This window comes from Dermochelys coriacea, chromosome 16, assembly GCF_009764565.3.
Source record: "Dermochelys coriacea isolate rDerCor1 chromosome 16, rDerCor1.pri.v4, whole genome shotgun sequence".
Classification (NCBI taxonomy): Eukaryota; Metazoa; Chordata; order Testudines; family Dermochelyidae; genus Dermochelys; species Dermochelys coriacea.
In genome coordinates, this window is record NC_050083.1 from 12,238,222 (window position 1) to 12,250,614 (window position 12,393).

The window sequence follows — 12,393 nt, forward strand, 5'->3', positions numbered from 1 at the left end:
TGGCATATTGATTAAAACCCAGCTAGACTGAGGAGCGGAGCTGGATGCAGCCTTTCCCTGGGGGATACAAACTGAACGTTGGTTTTGTAAAATCTCCTGCTGGGAGGTGGGAAGGAATTTTCTAGCTCATGGTTGTTGGAAATAATTTTAAACAGCACATGTGTTTTCCTGGTCTGTTTTCCTTGGTGCACTTCCTTGCTTGGGCAATGGAGACAGCCTAAAGTTGGCTTTTATTTACAGTTAGTTCCACTCTTTGGTCCTACAAAGGCTGCAGAGGAAGGTTTGTTTGGTGGAAAAGAGAAGGTGGGCTCTAGGAATGGAAAAGAAAACCCCGGGCTGGAGGCACAGCGCTGGCTTTACGTTTGATAAAATCTTGATTTTACAAAAAGGAAAGTTGGGGCCCCCTTTCAGTTCCCCATTTCAAAGGAGGCAGGGTTTACACGGATTGCTGTCACATGATGAATGATGCATGGGTCTGTTACAGTCACACACCACAGGCCCCAGAGGCTTGGCAAGAGACAGGCCTGCAGCGCAGCCTACATCCCCCATGATGCCCTTGGGGGACGGAGCCACGTAGAGCCTACATCTCCCATGATGCCCTGGGGGGAAGTAGTCACTTAGAGGCTGCATCCCCCAGGATACCCCGGGGGAAAGGTCACGTAGAGCCTACATCCCCCATGATGCCCCGGGGGGAAAGGCCACGTAGAGCCCACATCCCCCATGATGCAATTGTGCCGGGGCAACTCCCGTGATGCTGCGAGGCCAAAATGCCGATTGCTGATTGGCCTGGTGACCCGGAAGTGTCTGAGCCAGGTGGGCGGGCTGCGGCGGAGTCAGCGGCGGCGCTCGGCGGGGACCATGGTGGGTCCCGCCAGCCCCTTGGGGGAGGAAATCGGTGTGGGCCGGTCTCCCTTCAGGCGGGCACGGGGGGAGGGACTTGAAGGAGTTAATCCCCCTGCTCAGATGGGGGGGAGGGACTTGCAGGGGTCAATCCCCCTGGTCAGATGAGGGGGGAGGAGCGCACAGGTCAATCCCACTGATCAGATTGGGGGGGACTTGCAGGGGGCAATCCCCCTGGTCAGATGATGGGGGAGGGACTTGCAGGGGTCAATCCCCCTGGTCAGATGGGGGGGGGAAGGGACTTGCAGGGGTCAATCCCACTGATCAGATGGGGGGGAGGAGCGCACAGGTCAATCCCCCTGCTCAGATGGGGGGGAGGGACTTGCAGGGGTCAATCCCCCTGGTCAGATGAGGGGGGAGGAGCGCACAGGTCAATCCCACTGATCAGATTGGGGGGGACTTGCAGGGGTCAATCCCCCTGGTCAGATGGGGAGGAAGGGATGCGAAGGGGTTAATCCTCCTGGTCAGATGGCGTAGGCAGGCATGAGTTTGGAGTGGAGGGTTAATTCCCCGTTGGGGCTTTCCCCATTGCTAGGCGGTGCTGTGCTGCGGGAGCTGCCGCACTCATGGGATGATATAAACTCCAGGACCCTGGCACTGGAGGTCCAGAGGCTCCCACACGCAGGGTTAACCTAACTGTCCAGGCCAGGTTCCAAACCCGTTAATGACCTTCTGTTTCCCCATCATGGATCCAATCCCCACCCCACCCCAGTCACCCAGTTGCTCCTGGTTGAGGGATTCCCCCTTCACTTGTCTTTAAAAGCATAGTTTAGTCATGCAGAATGGCATCCCTGTTCCACCCCAGAGGTGGCTGCCTTTCAGTGATGAAGATCAGCACCTTAGGAGTCTCATAGGTGAACATGGTGGTGGTTGACTCATATGATTACATTGGTCTCACAATGAAGCTGTGTTAACATTGTGTTGAGGTGAGGAATTTGAGCATTCATGAAATGCAAAGTGTTAAGATTATCAAAATAAATTGAACTCAGGAGTTGATTGGGTAGCCAGATTGTAATTATGTGAATTAGAATTTGGCCAGGATAGGGAAGTTAACATCCCTGCTCTTTTAGAAAGTGACTTGGGCTCATTAATAACCTCAGGTGCTCAGGACCTTGGTTTTCCATATCATTAAAAAAAAAAAAAAAGACACCCCCAGTAGCACAGTGCCTCTTAACACCCTTCTGAATCAAAGTCAGCGCTGACTGCAGTGAATCACCACTACTGCTTCTGACAGCTTCCTGGGTTTTCCTAGAAGATCTCTCATCTACTTACTGATCTGCTCTGACTCTGCTTAGCTTGAGATTTCTAGGATCGTAGCACAGGGGACATGGCTGCAGGCTCTGAGTAAGAGTAACTGCTTCAGTCACAAGTGACTGAGTGAACCACAAGTTGATGAGCATCTCACAGAAGCATGATAAGAAACCTGTCACTATTTCAGAGCAAGAGGGGATGGGTTTTATCACTGAGGCATTTATGGCAATATTTTTGCCAAGTATTTTTCCTTTTTTGGCTTTTGTTCAAAACTACAGTGGTGTATCTTCATGGCCAGGAGCTGCAACCTAGAAAGGATACATATAACTGCATTTTTATTTATTTGTACTACCATCACAGCTAGGAGTGCTAGTTATTGTAGCCCATAGGATTATTTTGCTAGCTATTATATCCTACTAATCCAGCCAGCCATATGAAATCATATGTTTCTCTTTCTGAAATAATCCATTTCATTCTAATATTTTATCAATATTAATTCCTATGAAATGTGTTTCCTAATAATTATACATAGAATAAGTTTTGCTGAAATGCAAGAAGCCTACCAGGTTGTATCCGATAAGATCCGCTAAATAGCTAAAAGTATAATCAGTTAAGAGTAAGTCATCATAAAAACTAGCAACCTTTGGCACAGATAGGAATGATCCCTGAACTTTGGGGAACTAAAGGGAGGAACTACACACAACACTGAATGGATTTATCTGGCATCTGCAACCAGTTGGTAACCACGGGGTATACCACAAACCTGGAAGTTGCCAAGAGAGCCTAGATTGGCAGTTTTTGGAGTTAGATAATATGTAGAGAGTAAGTGTCATAATCCACTAACCTATAGGATAAGAGTACCCATAAATTTCTTAGGGTACGGAAATAAGGTTTGGGTATAGTAGGTTGGGCCTGAATTGCATAACATCAGGATTCTATAAAATACCTTGTAAGGATATCATAGGGGGCTTTTAGCTCTTTCCTTTCTTTGTCTGTCTGTATTCTATAGACTATCCTTTTATCAATCTATCAGTCTGTTTTCTATCATGCTTTCAGCTCAGCTTGTGTAGTGTAGTATAACTACTCAACATTCCTAACTATTGGGGAAGCCAGCATCATCATGTTATTGGGCATACCAGGAGTAAGGCTGGTCCTTCATCTCCTATTATCGGTCCTCAAGGAAGGGTGTGAGTATGTTAAGTTAAGGTACTTATAATAGGAATGTTACCACCAGGAGTTTTGGAATTCTTTTACTGTTTTGCAGTCTTAAATTTCATAGCATTTATTATTCTTTTGTTAATCTCAATAAAGTTTTTATCAATTTGGTATTGTCCTCAGTGTAAGTGTTTTTGCCAAGCACCCCGAGAGTTCTCTCCTGATATAGAACTCTCTGAGTTCTCAGACCCTGTAGTCTGAATTGGACAAGAACCTATAAATCTTCTGGTCAGATGCCATCAGTGGCGAGCCATGACAACTAACCCATGAAATTCAGGTCAACATTATTGACCAGGTCCCCACCATACTAGGTGCTGTAATATACACTTGTACTTTAAATGTCATTGTGCCATTTATACTGACTGTAATTCAGTTGGAGGATCTGAATTGTTTTGACTTTTTATTCTCTTATATTCCAGGCCACAACAATGGACCAACTGGTTGGATTTGGCTTGGTAGCCTTTAGCCTCCTTCTTTTTGTTTACTACACCATCTGGATTATTATACTGGTACGGATCCCTACACACACTGGTTATTCCAGTCTCAATGGCTTCACTGTTGTGTTTGTTTGTTTAGACTTTCTTTAGAGGTGTTACTCTGTTTGTCTAAGTATGTGCAAGCTGAAAAGCAATTACTAAAAACTCCTTCTTGCCCAGTCTGCCATTTAAAACCTTGATCATTTGAACCTTCACCTAAAGGTCAAACACAAAGGATAACAGTAGGGTTATCCGTAGCAGTGCACCTTGTTGGGTAGGTGCACTGGTTTGGATAAAGTTCACACATTTGAACCTTTACCCAAAACTCAGCCCCAAAATAGTTCTGGTGTTTTCAAAAAAGGGTTGTTCTCCCATTATTTTTCACTTCCACGCCCCATCTGTTTCCTGGTTCTCATGGGAAGTGGCAGAACTGAAATATGAGAGTCCATTCATGTGGAATCTCCAGCCCAGTAGGAAGCAGGAAGTATAGGAAATCATACAAGGAAGCTTTTTTTTTTTTTTTTTTTTTGAGCTTTCCGGTCAAGTTTTTTAGACTCGAGGTTTGTTAAAGCTTTGGATTCGCATCTAAATCCCTGGCAGCTTCCAGTCCAAGCTCTGAACGTTTTTGGGTTCCCCCTCTGAATTCAAAAGTTTATTGTTCTGCTGTTACAAACCCTGTACTGTTTGTACACTCTCTGAACGTTAGAGAGCTGTATTAGGGGTATAAGTATTGGTTAAAAAAGTTAACCGGCTAAACGATTAAAATTATATTGTTTAACTGGTTAACCATTAGCCGAGGTAGCTCCAGTGGGCGTGGTCCAGACGGGGCTGGGGACTGGTCGGCCTGACGCAGGGCCACTGAGGTTAAGGGTTAAGGTTGGTTAACTGGTAAGCCTAATGCTTACTGGTTAACCTTTTACATCCCTATGCTGTATAAGGGTTATCTGGTAGCAATGGGTATAGGTGCAAAGTGTTCTGCAGCATTTAACTACACCTGCAACACCTCTGTGAAGTGGAGTAAATAGTACTGTGACTTTCCAAGAGAGGGAAGCTGAGACCCTCCTGGGGATAAGTGATTTGTTCAGTCCCAGGCAGTGAGGAAATCTGAATTAGAACCCCTGAGTTTTTGCTCCTATGCTCAAGCCACTAGACAGCAGCACTTCTGACATCCCCGGTGTCACATGCTTACTACAGTACCATGAATATATTCCACTTGTTCAGCTGCCCTTCACTTATTACATTCTCTGTCTACAGCAGTAGCTAAAGTACCTATTGCAAGCTAGTCTAGGTTATTGAACAGGCATGTTCTCTCGTTATTTGGGGTTAGTTTTCAAGCCTAAGGTTAATTGTGGGTCTTGAGGTTAACTGTCCTAGTATTGCAACCATAAAGCTCTGGGTGCTGGAGAGTTGTCTTTGTATTGCCCAACTTAATGGTGCCCTTCACTTTTGTTTCCTGCAGCCCTTCATTGACAGCGATCATGGGATTCATAAGTTCTTCTTGCCCAGGGAGTATTCGGTTACCATTCCTGTGATCGCAGGGCTCCTTCTGGTGCTGTTTGTAGGTGAGTCACATTTCTGTCTTATTCTGATCTCTTTAAAAGTTGGTCACTAACGTTTCATCTGATTGCGGACAGCAGTGAACTGCCAGTATCTAAGGCTCGTGTGGTGTAAGCTTCCACACAGCAGTGCCCTGTCTGTGACTGTGATTCTGCACAGTGGAATTGAATGTCAGCTTCTGCACAGTGGAATTGCCTCTCTCTCCTTCTGTGATGAGGTTCCATTTCTCGTAGCAGTGTGTTTAAAAAGCCACAGCAGCTGGTGGGGGTTATGTTTTACTCAGTCTCTCTCTCTTTCCTGTGTTAGGGGTTTTTGTAGTGATTGTGATGTGGAAGCACAGAAAACCTGCAAAGAAATCAGACTGAAGACAGCAGGATTGGAGAGGCAGGCAGAAGGTGCCTGGCCTGGAGTGCGTCAACAGGGACAAGACTTCCACCTGCAGAAACAAGAGGACACTCCACTCTAAGACTCTGTCACATGCTTGAATGGACGTTGGACTTTGCTGTGCCCTCTTTCCATGACCCCTACCCTGAGACTTGTATCTAGCTATAGTTTACAATTTACTGCCCAAAGGGAAGTGAAACTGTTTGACCCACAGGACTCCTCTAGCGAGGGACTAGAACAGCAGCCCTACTGAACCTGTACATAGGTTGGGATAATCCTGGCAGACTGATGGCTTTGGACTCACACAGTACAAGGACGGTAATCCTGTACTAAGGTGATGCTGTTCTGGCACCAGGCAGTGCTAGTGAGCAAAAGACTCAGACTTCAGTGACTTTCCTTCTCTCTGCTGCAGACACCTCCTTTACTTGGTTTGTTTCTTTCATTTTTTAACTGGCCACTTTAGGTTTTTTATAGTGGATCCAATATGTGAAAAAACAAGATCATGGATAAAAAAGTGCTCCTCTCTAAAGCTCAAAGGGCAGGTAGGGGAGAGATCCCCCTCCCCACTTACCTACTGGAGGAGTGGTAAACCATCAGCATCTTGTACAAATGGTGTTACTGCCGAGAGGTCACATTCCACCCCAGTCCACCTGCTCTTATGCACACACAGGCAGTCTGTCCTGTCTTAGGAGAAAGGTGGCCTCTCCCCCACGCATTGCATGTTATAGGGAAGCCACAAGCTTTCTAGCCTCCTTCCTGTCCCACTGTGCGGAGGGGGTAATGGAGAGGTGAGGTCCTCTGCTGTTGTGCACAAGGTTCACTACTGTTCTCCATGCTGTTCTGTTCTCCGCAGGGTGCATGCATTGAATGGGGATGGAGAAGAAAGACCTGCTCTGCTGAACAGCAGCTGAGGAAGAAGGGGAGAGGGGCTCAGATACTGTCCTGATAAATGTGGTATTAATACTGCTCCAGTGAAGCCACTGGCTCTGCTTTATACTTATGAACAACTTTCCACGTTCGTGGTTGGCATAGGACTGTGAGGGGGAAGAGCATGCAAGCTGCCTGAAGCTGTGCTTTTTCTGAGCCAGGCAGGGCTGAAGCAGCAGGGTGTTTTCACGCCTTAGCATGCTGACTTGCTTCAAACCCTGCAGGTAGAGTTCTGGCAGCTCTGAATGTGAAGAACTGGAGTCTCAATAAATATTATGCAGTATCTCTGTCTTTGTTCTTCCACTGCCCCAGAGGGGTGCAGGGTGGGGGAAGTGGAGCCACTAGATCAATGAATCAGAAAATGCAGCCTGCATGTAACCTTAGGAGCATTGTGCAGCTTCTGTGAAAGCCCTGCTGGGATGTGACCAGTTCTCGCTCCTGTCCTTATTCTGCTGTTGAGTCCTGTATTATACCATGATCTGCTGCATGCTAGAGAGCTGGGTACGTGACATGGAGACCCCTCTGGAGCAGGGTGATCAGGCATGATGCCAAGGGGTGGCATGTTGGGAATGGAGGATGAGGGTGCGGATTTGTAGTTTCTCTAGAATAAATCATGGGTTGGTCAGTTAAAGTGCAGAGATACCATAACCAAGGCTCGGGTTCAGGGGTTTAGATGCTTCATGGCATCTCTGATTTTCCTGACCAGTCTGCTAACACTCTTGAGATGTCAGCACTGGAACGCTCTCAAAGCTGGGTTCTTGTTCCAGCAGCAGTGGTAAGAACTGCCTGGGGCCGTTTCCTCTGCCTTGGCGGGGCCTGTTGCCAGGAGCAGATGCTAGCACAACTCCAGGGAGCCTTTCTGCAGCATCATGCCAGAGCCTGTCAAAGAATTAACCAGCCAAGAAGCAAACTTGCATCTTGTGAGACAAATGGTAAAATAATAGAGTGGGGCCCAGGGCACAGAATTCCAAGGAGAACGTCTGCCAGTTGCCAAACCCAAAGGGTTGTGAACCAGCTCACTAACTTGCCTTAGACAGGCCTGGTTTGCACATACTGTTATGACGCCATTAAACTGTGCAAAAGGAGGGGGCTCTGAGGTACTGTGAAAGTCCCCTATGGTAAAACTATGATTTTTAGTAGCTCCCCTTTACCTGCTCCCCGGTGGACAGGGACAGTGCAGAAGGCTGCTCTCAGGAAAGACCGGGGCTGCCCACGTCCTCTGTGCTGGAGGCTCTAGAATATTCAGGTTTGATAGAAGATCGCTCCTAGCTCCCCATGTGCGTCAGCCCCTCTGTTCCGGGAAGCCTAGGGGTGGCTCTTTCACCTCTTTCCTGTGGCCCCACTTGCAGCTGCTGCTCTGGAGCTTTCCCATGGGGGTTGGGCTATAGGGTGAGAATGGCAAGATTCCAGCCAGACCTTTCTATTTAGAGCCCTTAGGCAAAGGCACCCACGCTGCACTGTGTACCCGCTCTGCTGCCAATGCCCTCCCCGCAGCGGGCCAGTCTGCTGGGACTGACATCTTCCCTGGGCAGAATGGGCCCTGTGTCAGAGGTGGCGGGGCTTGGGCTAGTCCTAAATCCCTCCGTTTCCTTTCTACACTACCTATTGCTCCAGCTCTCTTGCTTCCCACTCAAGAGCTCTCCCGCTGCACTTCTCAGTCTGCTTTCCTCAGCACTTGGAAAGAGGAGAAACAGTGGCAGCTCCCATGAGTATGAGATCACTCCACCCTGGACGCTTTGGGGGAACAAGGAAGCAAAAGCCTCATCTCTTAGCAACTCCAGGCATCTTTCCTAGCCTGCCAGCCCTGGAGTTGCTGCTGCTTCATTTCTTCCCACCCGCCTTCGGGAATCTGCTGCCTCCAGCTTCCATTCCCTGTGTCTTCTAACCCCAGCTAGCCTAGGGTGCTGCTGGAATAATCCCCTGGATTCTGCTTGCGTCACTGGAACAAGCCCAGGGACTCACTCTCCCAAGCATTTTCACGGGAGAGGCTCACAGATAAGGGCAAGTATGAACCCAGTGTGGAGTCTGAACTGAGAGAGAGAGAGAGAGTGTGTATGTGGCAGTGGCAGTGGCAGGATGGCCTGTCTGTCAAGAGAATGGTTCAGCTGTCCAATGGGTCTGGTGAGGAGGGGGAGGGACTGCAGGAGGCAGCCTGTTCTGGTGGAATGAGCACGGGGCCCAGAGCCAGAGACGGCTGCGTGCCAACGAGTGGTCCAGTTTAGTGTGAAATGTAGCCGATGAGGGGGATTCCCCGCTTTTCTCCAGGAGCCTGCTCCCTTCTGCTCCCCCTGGAGTGCTTCTGCCAGGGTTTTCACAGGTTGCTCTGACACAATGTGTTTAAAAGAGAAACCTCTGTCTCTCGCCAAAAGGGAAGGCAGTTTTTACCTCCTGAGATGTTCTAGAAGCTGCAGGGACGAAGGCTCACCATGGGTGAGGTGTCTGCTCCTTCCTCAAGCAGGAAGGAGCCCTGCCATGCTCGGGGTCACCAGCTACCCTGGGCATGGAGATGTCTTTGAGGCAAAGCCCTGAAACAGCTCACCAAGGTCAGTCAGTTGCGCTTTAGTCATAATAATGTTAACACCCTATTGCTTAGAAGAGTGGCAGAAGAACTTAACTCCCATGTCTATTGAGCAAGCCCCCTGCGCTCTCTCCCAGCTATGTGCTCTCCGTGTGCGGCATGTGTTGAACAGAAGATAAGATTCTGGATTCCTTGTTGCCTGTTGCTTTCTTGCTTACCTCGGCTTTCTTACCCTTCCTGCTAGGCTGTGGCTCAGCTGCTCAGTTTACTCTATCATCTTCGGGGACTTCCCCTCGCAAAGGCTGGATGAGGTAGGTGGAGCTTCAGAGCCCAGCAAAGGGAGAACTGCTGGGGATGAGCTCTGTTGTGTTAATTTTCAGTGGAATAAGTGGGCCCCAGCGAGTCAAAAGAGTTAGTGTGACCCTGTCACTAACTAGCACTACCTAGTTAAATGCAGTTCAGAGTTTCAAAGACAGAGAGACCTCGGCCTTTTAGTCCCATGACAAACACCCTCAAAATCATGTCAAAGTCTGGAGGTGCATTGATTGGGATACGCAAGAGGAAGAAGAACAGAGAACAAACACAAAGTATTTTTGAAGCAAAAAGGAGGGGTTCTGCAAAAACTAACAATCCAAACTTCCAAAGTCCCTTTTTCAGAGAGGGTATTGCTGATATGGTATTACTGTACAGCAAATGAGAAATGATTGCTACTTTGGAAGGATCATTACTGAAGATGGAAGATGGGATGTCAGCACCAGACTGGCAAGAGTGGAAGAGACATTGTGGAGCAATAAACATCTGGTGAGACAGGACATAAATCCGAAGACTAAATTCCGACTCTTAAAAGCTTACATTTGGTCGGTGTTAAATTACAGCTGTGAAATACGAACATTCAAACGATCGATGATTAAACTGCAATCCTTCAAATAATGGGTCAGAAGAATTTCTAAATCTCAGATGGCTAAGACCATGTAACCAACAAAAAGATATTGGAGATGATTGGAACTCAGCAAAGCCTGTTAGAGATTTTACGAAAAGAAAGATTTGATTTGCAGGGCACATTTTATTGGGTTCCGTGGGCGATGCATGTTTACAGGCACGGAAGGGAAAGTTGATGGCAGAAGAACATGAGACGGAAAAGAAGATATTGGATGGATAATGTGGTATCCTGGATGGATTAAAAGGACTATTCACCATCAAGAGTTAGCAGAGGATCATATTGACCTGGGCTACGTTGGTTGCACACTTTTAGTAATGGAGAGGCCACATAGAAGATGCTTAGTCCCTTATTTTTTCAAGGAATCTTTCTTAATGGGGAAGAAAGGGGTTAGTTTCTGTTGTTCAATGTTGAGTTGGCCCCTGTTAATGATGGTTACTTTTTTCTGCTTTGACAGCCAAGATACAGAAATGGAGGGGAGAAAGGATAGCAAGCATGGGGAAATGCAGCTTTTTGTTGACATTCCTCAGGATACCTGGTCGTTAGTCAGTCACAGACAGATGCTTTGGGCTGGCAGATTCAAGGATCAGGTGAAAAGCCAAGAACGAGGACAGGAGGAAGATAGCGGCAATGGAAGGGAATACTCGAATACACGAGATACCTGCTCTATCAGGCAGGTGCCCTCACTGGTCCAGGCAGCCTCACAGTGGGCTAGGCTGGAGGTCCCAATGCTCAAGGCTCACCAACAAAGGCAGAGTCTCTGGAGCAAAGCAGAGCTCTATTGACTTTTGCTTGAGGGAATCCCCCCTATTCAGTCCTCCCAAATCTCTTTAAAAGATCCCAAAGGGGAGTGATGGGTGACCACCAGTACGTAGACATAATATCCGACACACCAGTTTAGTCCATTAATCTCTGATTCCGTTCTCTTCTAGTTTACCAGTCACAATCTGAAACACAGACCTCAGTTGGTGTGTTCAGTAGATTAAGCCAGTCTTTGTGGCCCTTTTGTACTTTCCTCTGTCAGCATTTATAGTTTAGAGGATTGTCAAATGTGTATGACCTTTCACCCACTGTTTTGCCAGTTGAGCTCACACTGAGGGAGGCCTGCTACACCCCAATTATTACAACAGCTCCTGCAGTGGCACCCTCAAAGCAAGGGAGGGAGTCCCAGTGCGAGGGGTGGAAAGTCCTGTCTCACTCTTGGAAAGATGCCAACAAAAGAAGCAACTCCGGCTTCTTCATCCTAAAGACCAAAGAGAAAATGAAGGAACTTGACCACTAAACTGGAGAAGCCGGGGAGGGAAAACCCCAAAGGGGACAGGTTGGTTGCGGAACCTGCACTTGCTTCAAGGGCGAAGGCAGGAGGATGGTGGGAGCTTCTCCCATGAGAGTTAGGGGACAGGACTCCCCTGACACCCTGTCAGGGGATGGCCAGGAGTAAATCCCAGGAAGGGCGAGTACCATCCAGGAGTGAGGCCTCAATTCTTTCCCCCGCCCCACACTAGAGGCCTTAGGGCCCATGTCTCAGCTAAGCTGCTCTTTGAAAGGGCTGTGGTTTTGCCCGGATTCCTGGCTCCTTGCCACACACAGGAAGACACGGGCTGTCACTGAAATGTGCTGACAAAGCCGGGCTGAGGCAGCTGCCTGGCTGGCTCCCACAATGCCCTTTTGTGGTGCTGCCCACCAGGGCCTTATCTCCTCTCTGCTTATTTCCCTCCGGTTTCCCATTATTTGGAGCTGACCCTGCGGTAATGGCTGAGGGAGGTGATGGTGTCCTGGCTGTATGTCACATAGATCTGCCCTGAGCAGGGGAGTCAGTGGATAGCATCATTCCCTCCACAATGCGTCTTAGTACGGGGAATGCACCCCTGACACCCACTTCGTCCCAACGCATGGGGGGCCGGAGCTCGTGGAACTGTGTCCTGGCCCATGTTGCTGCAGATGCTATTCTTATTCATACAGTAACAAAGGTATCCGGCAGCCTGGTAAGAAATGGGGCTATTAGGGTGAATATGGTATGTGTTTCTGCTCCAGGTGTTCTGCCTGTAATTTTGGCAGGATGCTGCAGGGCATCGCAGGGGTCCCTCCGCTGGCCTTCGGGCTTCTACACTTGGTTAGAGTCTCTCCTGCCTCCCCCACATGGATCTGGAAAGGGCTGTTCTTGGGATCAGAGGGACAGAGCTGGGAGTCGGGATCTAGCTTCTATTCTCCACTCTGGCACCAACTCA

General features: G+C 48.3%; 1 protein-coding gene across 3 annotated transcripts; it reads left to right on the forward strand.

Moving 5' to 3' along the window:
* Positions 1-650: 650 nt before the first annotated feature.
* On the forward strand, positions 651-6,993 carry DPM2 (dolichyl-phosphate mannosyltransferase subunit 2, regulatory). 3 transcript variants are annotated; one of them, XR_006275959.1, is made up of 5 exons: positions 706-861; positions 3,786-3,875; positions 5,302-5,404; positions 5,706-6,211; positions 6,637-6,993. XR_006275959.1 is itself a non-coding variant. In XM_038375058.2 (4 exons), exons 1-4 carry the CDS (start codon positions 721-723, stop codon positions 5,762-5,764), a joined length of 345 nt encoding a protein of 114 aa, XP_038230986.1. In that variant the 5' UTR covers positions 651-720; the 3' UTR covers positions 5,765-6,993. The 3 variants fall into 3 exon arrangements, 2 of the variants coding, with proteins under 2 accessions (XP_038230986.1, XP_038230987.2); XM_038375058.2 differs by having other exon boundaries at positions 651-813; positions 5,706-6,993; XM_038375059.2 differs by having other exon boundaries at positions 5,706-6,993.
* Positions 6,994-12,393: the final 5,400 nt, after the last annotated feature.

Bases quoted from the DNA above. Each gene is read 5' to 3' on its own strand.
- DPM2 (XM_038375059.2), top strand. From the start codon at position 721: ATGATGCAATTGTGCCGGGGCAACTCCCGTGATGCTGCGAGGCCAAAA. The intron at 862-3,785 runs GTGGGTCCCGCC...CTTATATTCCAG, and splicing joins GGCGCTCGGCGGGGACCATG to GCCACAACAATGGACCAACT. The intron at 3,876-5,301 runs GTACGGATCCCT...TGTTTCCTGCAG, and splicing joins CCATCTGGATTATTATACTG to CCCTTCATTGACAGCGATCA.